The following is a 22,466-nucleotide window of genomic DNA, read 5'->3' as shown; positions in this document are numbered from 1 at the left end:
TTTGTCAAAGATTATAGAATAAGAGAAATTTTAAAAGCAAATTAAAATTTTAAATTAGTTTTGTAAGAGAAATAACAAATGTGAATAAACTGGACAATCAAAATAAATTTCCATATGCAGTTATCTTACCTTGATATGCTTAACAGTAAACACTACTGGATCAGCCAAATAAACTTTATTACTAAACTCTTTGTTTATTGCTGCTGTAATAACAGGGGAATTGACGATGACAGAATGATTGGTGGACATGGCCTCTGTTCCCAACTTCATACTGGCATTCTCCGTGGACAAATAAGGACCCAAGTTGTTATACAGGACAAAAGCCACTCTGATCTCTCCTAAAATAAATGTGAATTTGAATCAAAGGTTGGGTTCAAATGTTGATAAATCTATTTGTTCTAATCAGTTTTGCTATGTTTGATTATATTATAGTCATTGCTTCTATCAGTATTTTTGCAACTAAAAACAAACTTTAAAAGACATCAATTTGCTTTTAAATGCTATATTAAAATTTTCAGCTTTTAAGAATCACTTTTGGGGGCAGCTAAGTGGTACAGTGGATAAAGCACCGGTTCTGGATTCAGGAGGACCTGAGTTCAAATACAGCCTCAGACACTTGACACTTACTAGCTGTATGACCCTGGGCAAGTCACTTAACCCTCATTGACCCACCAAAAAAAAAAAATTACTTTTACCAAACCTCTTTAGGAAGCCTGTGCAAAGGAAGATGATAGATATCTACAACATAAGGAAAAATGAACTAGCATCACAAAGTATTTTATTGCCAATGACTCCTTCTTTAATGCCCATTTAATCTACTAAAATTATTCATTGAAAATTCAGCTGCAAAAATAGGAATAGAGAGTTAGAGCTAGAAGAAACCTTAGAGGTCAAATAGTCCAATTCTTTCATTTTACTTATAAGGAGGAGTTTCAGGGATGTTAAATGATGTGCCCAGTATCAGTGAGTTAGTAATTGGCAGACATAAGCACTGAACATTAATCCTCTGGATCCAAATCCAGCTACTGACAATGCCCAGGCCAAACTCTCAGTTTGTAGCACATTGCCTATTGGGCAATATAAGGCATGTGGAAATGGAAATGATCCTTACGTCCTCAATAAGTCACTATTTAAGAAAGAAAATATTCCCAGTTATACAATTGCTTAGAAAATGTATAATACATATTGGCATCTTGGGGGAAAAAAGAGTAATAGTTGCATTTGTAATGGAGCCTGAGACAAATAATCTATCTGAAATAATTACTTTTTTGAAATACAGAGTCCTTTCTGTCTTCTAATACAATGCATGCTTAGGTGCCCTATGGATATTTTTTGAATTAAACTTCGACTGTTGTGAAACAGACCTCACTGTGCATTGGGAATAGACTATGTCCAATAAACAGGTAAAGATATTTAAAAAATCAATTTAATTAAACAAACATTAAATCCCTACATATTCAGGGTACTGCTCCATAGAGCCAGGTATGCGGGCTATTTACATTTTCAATCTCTCCCATATGCTTATCAGGAAGTATCAAATCCCTAAAGTAACAAAAAAACCAAAGTGGTTAAATGAAGGTCCTACCTATACTTCAGGCATATCGCCACATATGGAATTCATTTCCTTGGACTTGGATTCAGGAAGTTGCAGGTTCAAATTCTGCCTCATACATTAACTAGCTGTATGATGCTGGGCAAGTCATTTAAGTTCTCTGAAACTCAGTTTTCTCATTTGAAAAATGAGGGAGTCCCTTCTAGGACTAAATCTCTAAGCGTATGATTCTTCTTGAGAGAGAAGGTAGCTTTAGTTTTTCATTTCATTCTAAAAATAGAGTATGGTTTCTCCTACTGAAAAATCTGACAGTTTAGTCAGATTTTTTAAATACTCAAATACATATTTTTTAAAAGAGCCCTTCCCACTCCTAATTATAATAGAATTTGGTCCTAAAGACAACAATGTAACTGCTTTTAGTGGATATACCAATAAGTTGGAGTCCAAAATTTAGAAAGTAAACAGAAATATTAACATTTTTGTGGGGAAATTGCTTAGCATTTAAATTTTAAAATATTGCATAAAATTCTGACCAGACTTTTGTTTTGAAAGAACCTGTGATCAAAGAGCACTTTTTTTTATTGTTGTTGTTGCTGGGTTTTTTTTTTTGTTTTTTTGGTTTTTTTTAGAAATACATACCATGGTAAATAAGGCATGTTTTGTTAAAATGGAAATAAATGACATGGATATTCAAAAGCAATACAAATAAAAAGCAAAAGGGAGCAAGAAAGAGAAATAGTTCACATGATGAAAAAAGTGATGGACAAGGAATTCTGAGGACCTTGAACTGAAATACCTGAACTGCCACACAACCAGTATGATGTTGAACAACTCACTTCATCTCTTTAGGTCTCAGTTTCCCTATATGCCAAATGAGGTAATGGGCCTAGATAATCTTTGATCACATAGATCTAAGAGATGGAAGAGATCTCAGAGGCCTCTCATTTTTACAAAGTGGGAAACTGAAACCCAGAAACATGAAGTGAGTGGCCAACCATCATCACTTAGGGAGTAAGAACCATAGGTGGGATTTGAATTCAAATCCTCTGATTTCAGAGCCAGTGTTCCTTCCCCTGTACCATGCACCTTTTAGCTTCCTTCTAGTCCTAAATCCGTAGTTCTATAGACTGATCAAATTTGTGAAATCATTCAAACACCCTGGCTAAATTCGTAGCAGTTCTTTACATCAGGTAAATCTTAAAGTTCACATCATGCACAACTTACCCTAATTCTTTCCCTCTAACCTTTTAAATATATTTTTTAATTGGTTTATTATTTTATGGGCTACAGAAGAGGGTCAGAGAGTTTTAAGTGTCTCAGTTACAAGAGTTGGGTAGAAATAGGATAAGGTCCTAGGGTAAAAAGCTCAGCCCTTACTTCAATACAGACAGCACACAATTGAGTAATTTTTATATATGCTGCCTAATACACCTATAGGAACTAGAAAAGAATTGGTTGTGCATGATTATTTGATTAGGGCAATCACTGTGACCTCAGCAACAAAACACTGCTGGGAATATTATAATCTTTGCTCTTTCTTGGTAATGATATTTCCTGGCAATGAATTTTGCCTATATTCCATTTTATAGGTGACTCTGCTTATACCTTGACCATAGGAACAATACTTTTCCAATCAGTAAGCATTTCAATGAGTAAGGACTTTTTTTTAGTGAGGCAATTGGGGTTAAGTGACTTGCCCAGGGTCACACAGCTAGTAAGTGTTAAGTGTCTGAGGCCAGATTTGAACTCAGGTACTCCTGACTCCAGGGCTGGTACTCTATCCATCAGTAAGCATTTATTAAGCACTAAGTGCTAGGTTTTGATCTAAATGCTGGAAATACAAAGAAAGGCAAAAATATGGTACCTACTTTCAAGGAACTCACATTCTAATGGGGGAAAGCACATGTAAACAATTACATGCATACAAGATGTGTGTGTGTGTGTGTGTGTGTGTGTGTGTGTGTGTGTGTGTACAAATATGCTTAGTAGATAGATGGGAGGTATCCTCCTTCATTCCTCCCTCCCTTCCTTCCTTTCTTCCTTCCTTCCTTCCTTTCTTCCTAGGACAATGAGAATACTGGCTTGTCTGAGATAATAGCTAAGTTTTAGAGTACTGAGAAAGTAAAGGTGAAAGGTAAAGGTGATTACAGAAGTAGTTTAAGTATGGAATAAATTAATTAACTGGTGATGAAAAAATTAATTTAAAATACCTTTAGGAAAATAAAAAAGCTAACATACCATTTCGGCCATTTTGTTTCAGGGTATTTGCAGATAGCTGAATAGTACTTCCATGTCCCATGTTTTCTGGAAATTTTAGATCTTCTAAATTCCCTTCTGTACTCAGCCTTGCAACTTCTAATTCTGTTAACAGGAAAGCATCAGGACAAGCTCAAAATGCATTGAGAAACATGATTTTAAAAATTACCTTAAGGAAATATTTCTTGAAATTTCTAAAATATGTTTAAGATATAAACAAATGAATTATGAAAATTTATATATAATTTATCAAACTTTCCAATGGCTTTTATTCATTTACAATGTGCTTGCCCTCACCGTCAAATATAATTTTTAGAAAAGCAATGAAGTCTGTGATATCAGACAAATGCAAATATTTATGAGAATTCATGAGCATCAATGATAAAACTTACTTTGAAAAGAAACATTTTAAAAATGCATTTTTTTTGCCATTGGCTAGAAAGTCTAAACATATTTCTATTTGAGAAATGAGCAAAATAAAACAACTATAAATTATTTCTGCCTTGTTGAAAGGCATACTTTCATTTTATATTTTAATCTAAAAAGCTAAAATCAAATTCATTAAATTCTCTAACATAAAATTGTCAGCTGTCTTCTCATAAACAAGTAAAAGCCTTCAATTTTGTGAGGAAAATAACATACAAAATCCATATAATTTTTATTGGCTTCATTTATAAGGTTAACACCTATATTTTGAACCAATTTCAAGAAATACCCACTTCTCACTTTATATAATACCAACCAAACTTCGATTCTTAAAAAGGAAGATATGTCTTACAAAATACCATATTACAAAATAGAATTCAGTTCCTTCATTTGAGACAAGCTTATTCCACCATGCCCAATTTCAGAGTGATTTGAAGATTCTTTATCTGAAAATGAAAGTTTTCCTATGAACAGTAATAAGTAATCACTACCCACCCTAGAAAACCAGTCATATAAAGCCAATGGAAAAAAAGCACCTCTTGGCAAACCTAGGGAATATCTTTTTAGTCCCTCTTCCAGCAGGAGGAAGAAATTGGCTTTCCTTGATAATGAGGATCACTTACGGATATTGTTTGTGTTTTCCCTGACTATGTCTGTCTTCAAAAGGTTATCGGCCAGCACAAAAGCACTTTCCTCCACAGTGTCAAGTAACATGGTAGCTGCACGGAGCTGATCGCTTGTCGTGAGGTCTCGCCATGCATTCAAAGCCTGTGGCTGGAGCAGGTTGTTAACTGTCTCAACCATTGCCTGCGGAGAGGAAGAACAGAATGACAGAGGTCTCTAGTGAGCCCACATGAGCTGTCAGACATCTGAGAGTACATGCTACCCAGCAAGCAGGGCACAGCAGTCAGCAGGACTACAGCATTGTCCTATCTTCCCCTGTGACATGCTACAGCAGAAGGACTCATTATTTTCTACTGTAAACCCCATTTGAGTCTTTGCTAGGCAGGGGGGAAACCTGCTTGTATTTTGAATGACAAGAAAAGAAGTCGTGCTAGATTCCTAGAATCGATAACTCATGCTTTCACATGATTGTGACCACTAAATCTAAAGCATGCTTTAAAATTGTACACTATCAGATTGGGGGGAAGAATTCCTTAAACCGAACCCAGAAAAAGTTTTTTTTTTCTCCTGAGATCCCCATAAAATGGGTGGCCCAATATAACAAATACAATTTAAAACAAAGACTATGGAGAAAACATATCTATTCCAGATGAGATAAGAATTAACTGAGCATATCAATTTTCCAAAAAAAAAGTATCAAAGGAGGTAAACGACCAGGGGCTTCCTATGTGTTATATGGCTATAGAAACTTTTCTGATGCTATTTACCATTCTAGAGGTTCATAAACAGTAAGACTGTACTATATATAGTCCTCGGGGTTATTTTTTTTTCCTTGAAAACTTCAGCAGGCACACTCACATATGACAAATGATCACATTTCACATTGTTTCATCCTCATTCCTATGGTTGTGAGTCTTGTGCTTTCTAAGGTTTGCTTGCTTCAGGTTCCAAATAAAAGTAACCCTTCTTCAACTAAGTCTTACTTGAGGGCTATTTTGGACATAAAAAATTACAAATTGCAAAAAAATAAAAGTAAGACAGAGTTTTAAGGTAATTATAATTGTATCAGCTAATTACGATAGCTCAAATTTATTAAGAAAAAAAAGTTAATTAGCTAGCCAATGCAGGCATAGATTCTAGGTGGCACACGAATGTTTTTCACAGGGCTGAAGTTTACTGTGTTTGTCAAAAGTAGGATGAGATGGTTGAACTACTCATAGCATTGAAGCATTTTCTTCTGGGTAGTGTTTTCTTAGTAACTAACTACAGACTGCTAAAAACAAATCTGTTTCATAACAAAACACCTTCATTGTCAATTAACACTAGTTTCACTGATTAATTTGCCTTTTGATAAAAGTTGTCTTTCTTGAAATTTTTCCAGATGCTGAAAGTCCTGGCCACAAATTGCCACCATCAGGCTTTTCTGGAGAAGAATCCCTCAGTTTGCCTTTTAAACTCCCTTTCCCTTCCTCTTCCAAGTTGTTATTATTGTTGTTTTAAATAAACAAAGCAAAGAATGTCAAATGGCTTAATTGGTTGGTAGTTTTTACATAGTATTCTTTCCACTAGGCTTTTGAAAGCATGCCCCATATTGGAGATGAATGTGCTCCCGTAGATCATGAAAAGAGATACCTTGAAGAATCTTCTCTTAGGAGAAAGGCAAACAGGCTTTGCAAAGAATGAGATGCCAATATAGAAGTATTTAATAGTTATTCTAAAGCCAAGTGGAGAGAAGAAACACTCAGAGCAAAGAAATGTTCTTTCTAGGAGTGTCTGATACTTTCTGAATCAAGAGTCTGTATTCATAAAAAGAAAAATCTGAATTCAATAGATAGAAATGCCTTTCCTTCAAAATGTAAGAATCTGATCAATTTTGGAATAAGTTCTCTTACTCAGATCTATCTACACCATTACATCTGAAAGGGAAACTTCTTTGGACAAGAAAAGAAAATGGTTCTGAACCCTAAATTATTGGCTTTCTTAGGAAAGGGGGTCGGATGGGGAAAAGGATCAGATATAATCACTAACCATAGTTAACTTTGGGAAACATCTTAGACATTTCTACTGTTAGTAAGGGTCAGTAACTCATATAAAGTTGATTACTAGAGATTCTGCTTTTCTATTTTTTTCATCACTCTTCAATTGATCCATATTTAAATTGGTAACATAATAACTAAAGATATCTTAATGGCTATCCATTTACTAAATGAACATATACTTGACATTTGTATTTTACCTGGGAATAACTATCTTTTACGGAGAAGATATGATCTATAAGAATCATTCATATTTATATATCATACATACATTACTGGGAATCCCAAAGCCCAAGCATGACAAAAATATTAAATCAGCCTTTACTCAAAGCCCAATAGATTGCTGAATCCCCAGAGTCTTTCTCAAAACAGATATTTGATAACTATTTGGTGAATTGAATTGACTTGAAAATGTAGACCTGCATCTCAATTTAATGAATTTGAATTAGCTGGCACAGGAAGAAATGTTTCAGATCCAATCCTTCCCCCTCCCCCCCGCCCCATAGAAAAGGTCCCCTTCATAGTATAATTATAAGGTAGAAAGAACATTGGATTTTGAATCAACTGGCTTTTTTCATTCTCAATTAAAATTCTAGCTCTGCTGTACTTCAATTTTGGGGGCTTCAGATTTCTCATTTGTAAAATGATAGAATTAGACTGATATGTAAGGTACATCCTCCTTACCCCAACACTAGATCTTAGAGGACTATGTTCCTGAAAGCAAGTCCAAGGAAATATTAGCATAAGTCATTTGGTTGATTATAAAAGCTGTATTTAGATCTTTGCTTTCTACCCCATCCTACCATTTAGCCTGACCATCTCCTTGCCACTGGCCACTAGTCATTAGTCTTTGGCAATTTCTCCAGAAACCATTCACTAATTACTTAATCCATTCAGCTTTGGAAACATTGCCCTGATTAGTGACTCAGAGCAATTGCATATGGACTGCTATGTCTATCCACTCCACAACCTATGCCACACTTTATATACCATCCAACTATCTAACCTGGTCATCTTCTTGGCATGAACCCTATTTCCCAGTACATATTTGATTCCTACCTTTTTATCTTTTGTTCTGCAAATGGTAATCAAAACAATATTATTATTGCTGCTGGAAAGGGTGCATCAATTGATTCTCCAATAATTATACCCACTATCCCATTGACTTTCCCCCTACCAAAAAAAAAAAATCCTCCCTGGCCCAACACTCATTTATATGGAATGTTTTCCCCTAATGAATACAAGGTCTTTGAGGGCTGGAATGCTGTTTTTTTATTTTTATCTCCAGTGCTTTGCACACAGCAAGTACTTAAATGTTTTGTATTCATCCTTTCTTCGTGTAAAGAATGTAGTATTCATAGAACCAAGAACTAAGCAAAGGCTGAATCTGGTAATTCTTAATATATTGATTAGTATATGAAAGGTGAGGTACTGTTAGATAGAGGAAAGAGACCCAACTTTAAAGTCAGGAAGAGCTGGGTCTAAGTCCCACTTCTGACACATTGCTCTTGTGTGACCCTGGACAAGTCACTTGATCTCTCAATGCCCCAAGTAACTATAAAGCTGAATTGCAGAATATCTGCTGGTAGCCATTGTTAGAGGGCGGTTTCTTACTGGGAATTCCCTATCAAAGAAATTATGGGCACAGATAAAAAATAAATAACTGAAAAAAATGTTTTCTGCTAGAAAAATATAATAATTTACAGTAGTATTTTCAACAATAGTACCATATTATAAAATTTTTATCACAGTATTCCAGTGAAAGAAGTCACTGTACAGATAAAAGATAGATACATCCTGGGGATAATGTGGGAAGAGAACTAGATTTGGGGTTGTAGTGGCTAGGCCCAGTGCTTATACCTACTGATCTGGGGGACCTTGGGCAAAGCACAACTTCTCTGGGCTTCAATCTCTGCACTTCTAAAATGGACAGGGTTAAACCAGAAGACCTTCTATTGTTCTTGTCAGCTTTAAATCCATGATTTTATGATTGTACAGAGTTTTTTAGGTGGTTGAACAAAATGACCAATTTGACTTAATGAGATCAGACTATTTTGACCATTCAGAATATGTGTAATTATGGTCTTGTTATTTCCCCACTCTAATCTTTCTATGGTTTTTCCTATCTCCTATATCTGATAATCCTATGGATTATCAAAAACTAATTAGTCACAACTGCATAATCATAAAATAATTCATCATATTCATCAAATGTGTCCCATATATTATATTTACAGAATATATTCCTCAAAATAACCCTTCTAGAGAGTACAAGAATTTTCTCCGTTTATAAATAATGTAACTCCAGGCCAAGAGAGGGTATGACTTGCTAATGATGACCCAACTTAAATGCATAAAGGCTTCATGTTTTTGTTTTCTTTATGCCCTTCTATGTCTATAAGTTCTAAATACTTATTTATATGTTTGCATGTTCTGTATATACTTCTAAAACAGACTATGGGATCCAGTAAACAGATCATTTTTACCCTCTATAGAGAAAAAATATTACCCACATAAAGAAGCATCTGCATGCCTTTACTTTAATCTAATGCAATTTTCCCTAAAATATGCTGGGGTTTTTGATATTATGAAAAATGAAGTTAATTGTAGACTTATTAGATCATTGGGTTGAGTTTGAAAAGTCAAATTCATTTCAATAAATTTATTGCAAAAGCTAGGGCATTCATTAGTGTTCAACATTCTTTAAAATTAATTAGTCAAACAGGTTTCAATAACTTTTTCCTACTGCATGTTTTTATGATTTCTAATTTATATTCTAATTTGATGAAAAAGTAAAGTTGCTTCAGAATGTCATATGACACTTTACCATTCTCCTCCTGAAGCCTCCATGCACAATGACAAAGAACTTGTCGAATTAAGTGATGCTTTTGAATTGTACAGGAAAAAAAAAAGTCTACCTGGAATAATCAAAGGATTGTGAGGAATAGATCTGAACATGCTTGCCAGACAACAAAACCTTTGCACTATGCTTGCCAGACAACAAAACCTCTTTTTCTTTGCACTGGAACATGGAATAAAACATTTGATTACTTTAAACAAGAGGCTACATGACATAATGAACTAACTTGATGTCCCAAGATTGAGAATTTACATTCCACTTGTACCACTTAACTTCTGTGTGTTTCTGGTCAAATTATTTTCTCCCTCCACATATGAGGTCACTATAAGCTAATGCAGTTCATGTTTCTTTTCCTTTTTTATAAACATACTGGAATTTATGCATGCAAATTAGTGTTGCCCTTAAAAGTAGCCACTGTAGGAGCCTATAATTCAACAGTTCTTTCATGCTCAAAATAGTTTTGGAACTATTCTTTTCAAATGGCCATTAGAGTCTGTGAAAATGCAAAAGATTACTTAATCACTGCGGACTTTCAACCCCAAATGATATATGCACATTGTGATCATGTATTTAAGTTAAAAGACCTGACTCTGAATTAGTTTTAACTATTCCTCAAAGTCAAGCACATCCTTGAAGGCCAAAAATTTGCCACACCTGGGGACATTCTAGAGAATGTGACATCAGCTTTGACAACACTCCTAAAGGAGGTGTTCAAAAGGTACTGCAACACCACTGAACAGCTATCACTCATTTGGATGTATATATTTTGGGATGTTTGTCTTTTAAAAAATCATGGCATATAAAAAAACAACAACAACAAAACAAAAACAAGGGGCAGCTAGGTGGTGCAGTGGATAAAGCACTGGCCTTGGATTCAGGAGGACCTGAGTTCGAAACCAGCCTCAGACACTTGACACTTACTAGCTGTGTAACCCTAGGCAAGTCATTTAACCCCCATTGCCCTACAAAAAAAAATTCATGGTATAGGGGGCAGCTAGTTGGTGCAGTAGATAAAGCATCAGCCGTGGATTCAAAAGGACCTGAATTCTGACCTCAGAAATCTAACACTTATTAGTTGTGTGATTCTGGGCAAGTCACTTAACCCTCATTGTCCCACAAAAAATAAATAAATAAAAATAATAAAAATCATGGTATGTTATAGTTCACAGTCTTTAAATTTTTAAATGTTCAAAAAATACAGCAATGTTGTCAGCATTAGCTGCTCCTACTTTTGGGTCATCTACGGTTAGGTGAAATAGACTTGAAAAGTCGTTTTTTAGAATCTTTTCTATCTTTCCCTACTGACCCTTCTAGATTCTTGGAATTTTACCTTGCTAATTGGTCAACTGTTCCTCCCCACTCCCTTTTTTAAAAGACTGGATCTCCTCATCTTGCCCCAGTTGGCAGTGTGGGGACTACTCACCAGTTCCATTCCCCCCTACAGCAGCATGGTAGCTTTGACCTCTTCTACTTCCAATCTGGGCCGGTTTGCTCCTCTTTAGGCAATGTAATGGCCTACCGCTCCCTTGGACTCATTATATTAATTATGAATTTTGGATCACTATAGCTCCTTAGAGCTCAGAGGTTCTAAGTTCAGGAGATATGTCAGTCCCAGACTTCTGATAGATGGGATTACAGGCATGTACCATCAAAACCAACTTCTTAGTTCTTATTCTCAAGTCCTTTCCTTATAGTTGTGCATGCTTTGGATTTGGTGAAAATACATGGTCTCCTCCCTCCTCACAACTTCTTTCCTGCTTCTAACCAATTATCATCACTCAGTACCGTGAATGACTCCTTGGGTTCATGTGGTGCCAGAAGATGCTCTAGGCCATGACCTTTGTGGCTTTTACTAGAATGATTGTGAGAGGAAACAATGTATTCTTACTTGAATGTACTTCAAAAGTACATAGTAAGCATACCAGTATCTATAGTAAATGTTTACTCCTATGAGATGTTTATAATGATTGCATGAGGGTTCTTGACTTAACAGAAAGGTTAGCACACCAGGTGAAACAATGTTCCGGAAAAAAAAAAAATGAACAGCTGCTTCTTACCCAGTACAGATGGATAGAGTAGAGTAATGATAGTACTCAAAGTCATCAGGACCAGATAAAATAATTCATGTAAAATATTTTCTAAACCATAAAGTATTATATCAGTGTCAGATATTATCATCATTGCACTTTTCTAGATATTGACGCTAAGGTTTTGTATTTCAATCATAACTTCTTTTTCATTTAAAATTTGTTTAGTTTTAACATTCATTTAAAAAATTAGTCCAAATTTTCTTCCTCCCTGTAACCCCTCACCTACCCATTGATAAGGCAAAGAATACGATATCAATTATATATGCGAAATTACGCAAAACATTTCTATATTAGCCAATTGCAGAAAAAAGCAAGAACAATGAAGAATGTGAAAAAAAATTCTACTTTAATTTGTGCTGAGAGTTCATCAGTTCTTTCTTTGGAAGTGGATAACATTTTTCATCACAGGTGTTTCAGAATTGCCCTGGATCATTGTTCAGTCATAGCTTTTCAACTGAAAGGCTCTGACTCAATTTATAAAGTACTATGACTTTTCATAACGGCAAAGCAAGCACTCTTGGGATTGATCATTAGTTCATAAAGATAAGGACTGGGAGGGCTTCACTTCCACCAAATTTAATCATTCAAATGTCACCTGTCAATTCTCCCTAAATCAGTCCCCTATCAGTCTTAAAACAAGATAATTTTCCTATCTGTTCACCATGATGTTAAATACACTTGTATATTTGAAAGTAACAATCTTTGGCCCTGTACAATCTGACACTGTCCCCGGTTGCCCTGAGGTGAGATGTGCCAAGACACAAATATGATGACAAAGTTTAAAAGTTTTAAAGTAGATGGAACTAATAAGACAAAACAAAACAAAAAAAAGTTGAACAAAATTAAGTCAGAACACACAAACTATCATTATTCCACTATAACAAAATATAATTTTTGGTATAAGTTTTTAAATAGAATTTGATTTGGGGTTTAGTAGTGTTTTTTTAAATATATTAACAAAGGTCAAATTCATAAAAAACAAGTTGGCAAAAAGGAAAGTTATATTTGCCAAGGGGAGTGGGGAAAGGAAAAGCACTTCCTGTAGAGGGCATATTTTTAAAACAAATCGTTCTGGTTTTAAAAAAAAAAAAAAAGAAAGAGGGGCAGCTAGGTGGCGCAGTGGATGGAGCACCGGCCCTGGATTCAGGAGTACCTGAGTTCAAATCCGGCCTCAGACACTTGACACTTACTAGCTGTGTGACCCTGGCCAAGTCACTTAACCCCCATTGCCGCGCAAAAAAAAAAAAAAAAAAAAAAGAAAGAAAGAAAGAAAAGAAGAAGCAGATCTTCATGGCATTAGGCGCATAATCCCTTAGACAATCTGCTGGACTATTTAGAGAGGTTAAATATATTAGTTAGCACATTGATTTTTTTTGTTGGTTGTCTTGTCACATTTTGTCTTTATTTTCATATTTTACCAGGCACTGAAATCTGAACACAGTACATGAATACAATATCCTTTTTAAATTGCATACTGTTTATTGTTGCTCAGTTATGTCTGATCTTTTGTGACCCCATGCACTATATAACCTGTCAGGCCCTTCCACTCTCCACTATCCCCTGAAGTCTGCCTGAGCTCATGGATCTGTTCATCTTATCTATTCATCTCATCATCTACTATCCTCTTCTCCTTTTGCCTTCAATCTTTCTTAATATTAGGGTATTCTCCAATGAGTCGTATCTTCTCATTATGTGGCCAAAATATTTAATCTTCGGCTTCAGCATCTGACCTTCCAGTGAATAGTCTGAATTAATGTCTTTAAGGATTTACTGATTTGATTTCTTGCTGCTCAAGGGACTCTAAAAAATCTTCTCCAACACTATAATTTGAAAGCATTGATTATGCAGCACTCAACTTAACTTATAGTTCAACTCTCACAGCCATACATTACTACTGGAAAAACCATAGCTTTGATTATATAGACCTTTGTCAATGAGATAATTTTTGTTTTTAGTATGCTGTCTAGATTTTCCATACTTGTCCTTTCAAGGAACAAGTGTCTTTTAATTTCATGGTGGCAGTTACTGTATGCAGTGATCCTTGAGCCCAAGAATACCAAAATCTGACACATTCCATTTCTTCTATTTGCCAGGAGTTATCATAATCTTAGTTTTTATTTTATGTTATTCAAGCCAGCCTTATGGTCTACTATACTATAACATTTTCCTATCTTTATGATATTTTGCAAGTTTTCTTTTGTTATAATAAAAAATCTGTCAAATAGTTTTTTCAAGTTCTTTGTGAAAATAATACTACTTCATTTTTTTTCTTTTTGACATATTACATCACTGAAAGTTGCAATTACAATGGAAAGCAAGGGCAGTGACAAAGCATTGAACTGAGTTGGGAGGCCTTTAGTCAACAGATTCTTCTCTGAGCAGCAAAATATATCCAGAATGTAAATAAATAAATCTAAAGATAACAAATAAAAATATATATTTTAAAAGTCAATTATTTTCTTCATTTAGTGTATTTAATTCCAATTTTACTCCTGACTCTATTATTTCACTACATACATTTGAATAACTGATTTCACTTCTCAATAAGGTCAATATTTTCTCACCTGTAAAATAGAAAAGTTGGGTTTGGACTTGGTGATACTTAATTTCCTTTCCACATTTAAAAGTATTTGATTTGAAAATATGAATGCATTTACAACTTAACCATGGTTTAAGAAAGAATTATCATGACAATTTTTCTTTTCTTTTTAACTACCTTCATCTTTGCCCTTATTAAAAAGAGGATTGTTTAAGAAAAGAAAAACAAAAAGAAAAGAAAAAATGTATATTGTATTGGTTAGGACCTCATGATGTTATTTTCTGTTTTGAAGAGAATTACTTTTAAAATATATATTCAGGATTTTGATATTCAAAGCACTGGAAGAGTCAGCACTGGTATTTTACACAGGACTACATTTTATTAGAAGGTAAGGCAGATTGTCTATATTTACATAGGAGTTTAAGGAGGCAGCAGGGTACAATGGATAAAACAGTGGACTTAGAGTCAATCTTGCATCAGACACTTACTCTGTGAACCTGGGCAAAAGGGGTGGAGGTATAAGAAAAGAAGCACTTATATAGTGCCTACTGTGTACCAGGCACTCTTTTCAAGTACTTTACAAATATTGTCTCATTTTATATTTGCAATAACTCTGCAGGGTAGGTGCTGTTATTATTACTATTTTACCACTGAGTAAACAGAGAAACAGAAATTAAGTGATTTGTCCAGGTCACAGGGGTGGCCCAGTGGATAGTGTTCTAGGCCTGGAGTCAGGAAGACTCAACTTCCTGAGTTCAAATCTGGCTTCTCTTTATGGCTGTGTAATCCTGTTTGCCTCACTCAATTTTCTTATCTGTAAAATAAGCTGGAGAATGAAATGACAAACCACTCTGGTATCCCTGCCAAGAAAACCCCAAATGGAGTCATGATGAGTTGAACACGACTAAAAAAAAATGACTGAACAACAACCAAATCACAAAGCTAGTAAAGATTCTGAAGCCAAATTTGAATTTGGGTCTTCCTGATTCCAGGACTAGAATTATTTATTGTGCTACCTTGCTGCCTTCAAATCTCCTAATTTGTCTTGGACCTAGTTTCCTCATTTGTGAAATGGGGAAAGTATTGCCATTTACCTTAAAAGATTGTTTTGAGGATCAAATGAGATATATTTAAAGAGCTTTGCAAAACTTAAGAAGCACTGTGCTGTTTGCAATCTGCATCAGCAGCATGCTAAAAAAAATACATATTAAAATTTTTTCATCATCTCTGGAAGAAGGGACCTGTGATTTCATTGGTATAGGGAAGATCCAGTGAGAAAACTCCATCCTTCAAAGTAGCTTAGCACCTGTTCTGCAGCTTAGAAATTCAGTTACCTAGGCCTCTGAGAGGTTAAGACTTGCCCATGTGTCCACCCAGATCTTCCTAACTCAAAGGTAAACTCTTTATTTATTATGCCACACTGATCTATCAGCAATATATGTACATTTGTGGATGTATATATACATATATATATACACATACATATATTTTAAATGTAAAAGACATGTCATCTTTCATATGGGAAATTTCAGTTCTTATTTGTATTTCTAAAATAGCACAATTAGCTTTATTACAATAATGAGAAACTAATTGCTAAACAAGTTGGGAGTATAGTTCTATGGCAAATAATATATGACAACACAATCCCTATGGTTTAAAATAACTTGCTTTCTTAAATGTGATATCTTCAATTATAATTATTAAACTAGTTTAGAAGTCAGGCAACTGGCTCTTGCCAAATACAACTATATCATATATTTATAGGTAAACAACAGGAAGTTATAGATTTTGCTCTTCTCCATATTGATTCGTTTCCATCTGAGAAAAATACAAGCTTTGTTTATCTTAGTTACACATCATTAAGTAAAAACAAAACAAAAAAACAAAAACAACAAAAACAAAATAGTCTATGAATGTGGGGGTTGGAGGGGGGAGGCTAAGACATTTCTTTCTTGTCCTGATCTAGGAAGAATCACATCACAGTTTTAAAGTTAAAGATATTGTGAGAACCAAGGCAGCGCCACCATGAGGAGAAAGCATGTCACTAGGGCTAGAAGCTGGAAGATACATCTATCCATAGAAATGCCTGTAAGTCATGTCAATCAAAGCTACCAGGCAATTAGCTTGGAGCTGTGGTGGCTGCAGGGCCAGGGTAGCTAGGCTTTTTCTTTCTGAACTTCATGTGTTCTTCCCCTCTCTTTTGATAATTTCTAATATACTTTAATAAATTCTTAGTGCCCAAAGGCTGGAGCTATAAGCTTCTAATTTAAGGTGACCACACATTAGATTTTTAGTCATAAAAATTAGATTTTAAACATCACAGTTTGGCAAACCACAAAATAGAATGCTGAACCCCTGATCTTCTGATCTTCAAGTTGGTAAGAAACCCTCTCTTCCTATGTGCCTGTCACTTTAAATTTCAAAGTAGTGCTAAGTACCAGCTGTTTTCGCTCTAAATTTTCAAATAGGTTTTTGTTTTTTTTTTAACTCCCTAAGTACCCTGCTTCTGATTTTAGGTTGTTTAATCAGACAAATGGGGGATAAGATCATGTTAATGTTTTGTTTTGGTGGATTTTCTATTTTTATTTTTATTTTTGTTAGAAGACCAAGCAAGGTGCTCACACAAGGGAATGTAAATATCCCCCCTTCTCCCAACCATGCCTTTTCAGAGAAACCTCTGACTCCAGCACCTTTTCCAAATTCTAACACTAAGTGCTTCTCTCCACATTTCTCCAATCCTTACTCATGCTTTTCTTTTGCATGCCTGGAGGCAATGACCCAGCCTCCTCTTTATCCCCCTGGGGGGCAGGGGAAGGGGAATCCAAGCCTGAGTTCTAATCAAATTGGAGCCTGCTTTACAGGCTAGAATGCCAAATTGCCCTTGTCCCTCCCCAGCTAAGCTGATGTGTTTTAATGTAAGTGCTGTGGCTGTGTAGCACATGGGAGAGATGGTCCTGCCCCCTCCAGTTGAGTTCCTTCATTCACAAGGAGGAGAGTCTATGTGACATAGTAAGCAGATTGTTGAACCTGGAGTCAGGAAGACCTCAATCTAAACCCCACCTCTGACATTTACTACTCAAAACATGGTTCATACTATAGAATAAGAATTATTAGAAAAAATCAGAAAATTGATTTATTAAAAGAAACCTTAGTTTCTTCTAAAATGGGGATTATATCTATAGCACTGACTCAAAAGACTGTGGTTTAAATGAAGCCATATATGAAAAGCACTTTAGCAACATGAAAGCACTACATAAATGTCAGGTATTGCTATTTATTTAATAAAGATTTCTTAAGTGCACTGGTGGGCTCCATAACCTGACAGAGAATTTGGGAATTTTCTTGGGAGAGTTAAATCATGTACTCGGCTTAGAGACAAGCTTTTGGCACTCATTCATTGCAGAGAACTGGCTAGTAAATTTTTGTTTTAAATGAAGGATTGAATATTTGTTTTCTTGGATTCTATTAACTAACAATATCTGGTCACCATATTTTGTTATGTAGGGAAGTAGCATAGCATTGGTCTTAAAGTCATAGAAATGTAGAATCTTAGACCTGAATGAGCCCTTAGAGTCCAACTTATACATAAATAATCCTCTTTACAACAACCTCAAGAATGAATGAAACCATTGCTTGAAGAACAATGGTAAGGAGAGACCTGCAACTTTCTCAAAAAGCCCACCAAATCTTGAATAGTTCTAACTATGAGAAAGTTTTTCCTTATATCAAATCAAAATCTGCCTTACTTCAAGACCCCTCTACTTTTTAGTAAGTGATTACCTAGTATAAACCAATGTGCTAAATTCTGGAGATTTAGATCAAGATAAAACCATTCTCCTGCTCTGAAGAAATGACATACATTCTGATGCAGGAAATAACCTATAAAGAAGATATATAGAGAATACATGGGAGGTCCTTTGAGAAGGGATGGCAGAGCAGCTAGGTGGCACAGTAGATAAAGCACCGGCCCTGGATTCAGGAGTACCTGAGTTCAAATCCAGCCTCAGACACTTAACACTTACTAGCTGTGTGACCCTGGGCAAGTCACTTAACCCTCATTGCCCTAAAAAAAAAAAAAAAAAGAAAAAGAAAAAAGAAGGGATGGCATCAGTAGTGAGGTAGAGGGGGTTGAAAGGCTTCCTGTAATATAAATGGGATCAGAGTCTCCATAATAAGGTCAAGAAAATGAAGAGGTACTGGTAAGAAGCTGGATTATTCCAGGCATGGATGACAATTAGTGCAAAATGTGGAAGATTATATGTCTAAAATGCAGAGTGAGTCAAGTATAAGAATATTGGAAAGGTAAAAGTGGGGCAGATTTTGAAGCCTTTAAATGCAAAATAAAGGAGTTCATTTTTGGTTCTAGAGGTAATAGCAGGGCCCTGGACTTTCCTAAACAGAGTTAGAAATGAAGCAGGTTGTGGGATAGTCAGAGATGCCTTTAGAAAACCCCCTGAAACAAACAAACAAAAACAACACAAACTTTGACAGCTGAGTAGATAGATTGGAGTAAAGAAAGACTTGAGGCAAGATGACTCATTAGAAAGATATGTGGGCAAGTAAGACAGAAGAACTGAGAATGACACTAATTTTGTGAGAGTCTAGAAAACTGGGAATATCATGATGTCCTGGAGGGAAGTCAGGAATAGGGACTGGTTTTTGAGGAAAGAAAATGAGTTCTGTTCTAGACATGTTGAATTTAGATGTCTAAGGGACATCCAGTATAAGAAGTTAAAAAGGCAGTTGGCAATGTGAGACTGGAGCTCAGTAAAATGTGGCTGAATATAAAATATAGGAATCATTTGCATATGAGCAATAATTGAACTTATGGAAACTAATTAGATTACTATTCAAGAGAGTATAGAGGGGCAGCTAGATGGTGCAGTGGATAGAGCACCGGCCCTGGAGTCAGGAGGACCTGAGTTCAAGACTGGCCTCAGACACTTAACACTTACTAGCTGTGTGACCCTGGGCAAGTCACTTAACCCCAATTGCCTCACTAAAAAAAAAAAAAGAGAAAGGAAAAAAAAAGATAGTATAGATAGCAAAGTGGAGGCTGACATTCATTTCTGATTTTTGGCCCCTAATGTAGAGAGTTCAGCTCAGGACTACACAAAAAGATAGCCTGAGAAGTTGGGACCAGGAAAAAGGATCCTGCCAGAGAAATTAACACAAGTATAAGTAAATACGCTAGAAGCCTATAATAGCATGCTGAATGTTTAAGTTCACAACTTCATATAAGAAAGCCTCAGAAGAGATAAAAGAAAATGGCAGAACCCTGACCAAAGAAAGCTATCTTCAGAGCTCTGGCCAAGCTTGGAAATGCTAGCCCTTGATCTGCATATAGTCATACCCCAAGAAGTGGAACACAGTAGCAGAAATCCAAGAAACTGAGGACATTACCAAATGGAACCTGACTAGCTCCATTGAAAACTACAAAAGAGAGAATGGAGCCTGGACATCATAGAACAAACTACCAAATAAGGAACTGGGCGTAGAGATGTGAGTAAACAGAAGAAGACACCAAGAAGACACCAAAGACACCATTACAAATAAATATAATGGGTGAAAAAACATTCCAAAAATAAATCCAGAAGATGATTTCAGAACAACCATAAGCAGAGCCTTAGAAGGGGTGGACAAAATTTAACTATAGATACTAAAAGATCCCCTGAATAAAGGAAGCAAGACATAAAAAAATGAATTTTAAAAAATTAAAAAGAAATCTAAAGTAAAGAACTGGAAGAATAAATAATATATAACAGAAAGTAGAAAACCTTACTGGACTCTGAAAATGAGTAGTGCATACTTATTAGAATAAGAAGATAAAGTGAAAATAGAAAGAATCAAGTCACTCACTGAAAGAAACTCAAAATGAAAATTCCAAGAATAAGAAAAATGCAGGACTATTACAGCCCAACTCCAGAGCATTTCTTTCTTCCTACAGAAAAAAAAAAAATACTTCAAGCAGAGAGAGAGAGAGTTCAAGTACCAAGAAACCATAGTCAGAATCTCATAAACCCTGAGACTTACTACAATAATTGGAAGAAAACATTGGGATATAATATTTCAAACAAAAAATATAAAAGTTCACAATGAAGAATAACTTACCTTTCTAAATTAAGTAAAACCCCAAAGGAGAAAAATGAACTTTTAGTAGAATAAAGGACTTATAACTGTTCCTCAAGACAAGAATAAAATGGAGTAAAAACTTAAATCCAAACACAGAAGTAAATTAATGTTAAATATATAAATATAATATATTATATGTATTGTAGAAATACCAATTATAGCTTTTAGAGAATATATAAATATATTATTCAAATTATATAAATATATAGTTATATAGGTCATATGTGTAAAGTTATATATGTAAATTATATATAAATATATAGCATTTAATTAAAGTTAAATACATTTGAAAAATAAAGTGTAGATGATGCTGACCCCTAAATTTTAATGGGAAGAAAAGGGACAAGTGTCCCTTAGAATCCTGATAACTCTAAGGATCACAAAGAGCAATACATAAAACAAAGAGAGGGACTGGGGGTGATTTTTAAAAAAAATATCTTTGAAAAGGGAAGGGAAAAGGAGTACATTAGGGATGAAGTGAAGAAGAGGTTGGAACCGACTATTTCTCATAATTGGGATATAGAAGAATAATACAGCTAGGTTTCAATTGGTGGGGATAATGAACTCTCTGAAGTGGTCAGGCATTTGAATTTGCACTATTTGAAATTATCCTAATGTAAAATATGCTAATTGGTCCCATACCACTGGAAATAGCAGTACGAGTCTGATTAATGTGACCATTTCAAGGATTAATTATTCCCATTTATCTGGACCTAGCTCCAAAAATGAAGGAAAAGGTATGAGGCTAGAGGGGAGTAATAACCCACAAGAACTTTTCTCTTCTGAGCCAAACAAAGGACGGTTGAATACACACATACAAGCACACATACACTTATAAGTTTGGTATAGTAATAAATTAAATTCAATAGGAAAATTGTGAGATGGAGAGCAAAGAAAGGGGCTTAAGAAAGGTGATAAAGTTAAGGAAGGAATAATAACTAGCAAGACAAAATTCTATTTCAGAGGGCACACTATAAAGGAAGGATTTAGAAGGAAAGAAATAAAGTATAAGCACCCTTAGGGTCTAAGCTAAAGGAAGAGAAATGGTTCAGTAGAGTTAGATCACTTCAATTACAGATCATAATTGTTCACACTCTTTCCTTATCTTTTCTAAAAAGAGGGGTGATTGTGGAAGCAATCAGAGGAAAATGTGTAAAAGAATGTGATGAAGAGAAATACACAATTAACAATAATAACCATTAAAAAGATGAACTCATCCATAAAATGGAAGATGTTCAGAATGAGACACATATTTAGATTTACTTTGTGTTTGTTATGAGGGAGCATTTTCTTTGGGGAAGAGGGAGACTAGTGATAATGATGCAAAAAGAGAAAGAAAAAGATCAATAAATTTTTAAAAACACTGAAGTAAATAAGAATTTGAGAGCAAAATATAGGCAAGTAGATAGCTTAGTAATTAACATACTGAATTTATTATAAACTTTGATAAAACAAATTATTATGAAATTCTCTTTTTATATGTAAATGCTCACATTTGTTAGCATTGGTCAAGTTTGGATTAAGAAAAATTTTAAATGAATTTTAAAACATTTTAACAGTTGTGAAACCATAATTGATAATGAATTTGTCAACTCTATTCCATCACAATTTAAAGAAAACAACTCACTGTAATTCAAGTAAGTAATTTACTTAAACAATATGGTCTGATTAGTCTTCACTAACTTAAAAGTTCTTTTTTTAAAAAAATGCATTGATGTTGGTTGGGTAAGCAGTACTAGTGTAATTTTCTAGATAGGTTTAATTATAGAGTGAGTTTATATAGAGTGAGTTTAACTGTCCAAAAGATGTGTGAGTCTAGCATATCCCAGCCCATTATCATTCATAATATTGGATAATTTTAGCAAATATACTCAAAAATTGTTAATAATTCCACTTTTGCTATTAAGCAGTATTGGACTCTGAACTTTCATGGTGCTGGTTGACTCTCAAT

The 22,466-nt window shown here is 34.9% G+C and overlaps 1 protein-coding gene across 16 annotated transcripts in view; it reads right to left on the bottom strand.

Annotated features, from left to right (window-relative positions):
- Positions 1–22,466, bottom strand: part of ADGRL3 (adhesion G protein-coupled receptor L3) — a 971,834-nt gene that overhangs the window by 143,615 nt on the left and 805,753 nt on the right. For all 16 annotated transcript variants that reach the window (XM_043972867.1, XM_043972872.1, XM_043972873.1 and 13 more), the window contains 3 exons: positions 4,858–5,041; positions 3,791–3,913; positions 130–338 (listed from right to left, as the gene is read on the bottom strand). In XM_043972867.1, the coding sequence (XP_043828802.1) occupies positions 130–338; positions 3,791–3,913; positions 4,858–5,041 (516 nt within the window). The remainder of the gene's footprint in view (positions 1–129; positions 339–3,790; positions 3,914–4,857; positions 5,042–22,466) is intronic.

Source organism: Dromiciops gliroides, chromosome 6, assembly GCF_019393635.1.
Source record: "Dromiciops gliroides isolate mDroGli1 chromosome 6, mDroGli1.pri, whole genome shotgun sequence".
NCBI lineage: Eukaryota > Metazoa > Chordata > Mammalia > Microbiotheria > Microbiotheriidae > Dromiciops > Dromiciops gliroides.
Note: the sequence above shows the minus strand (reverse complement) of the source record. Positions and strands in the feature narration are given on the sequence as shown.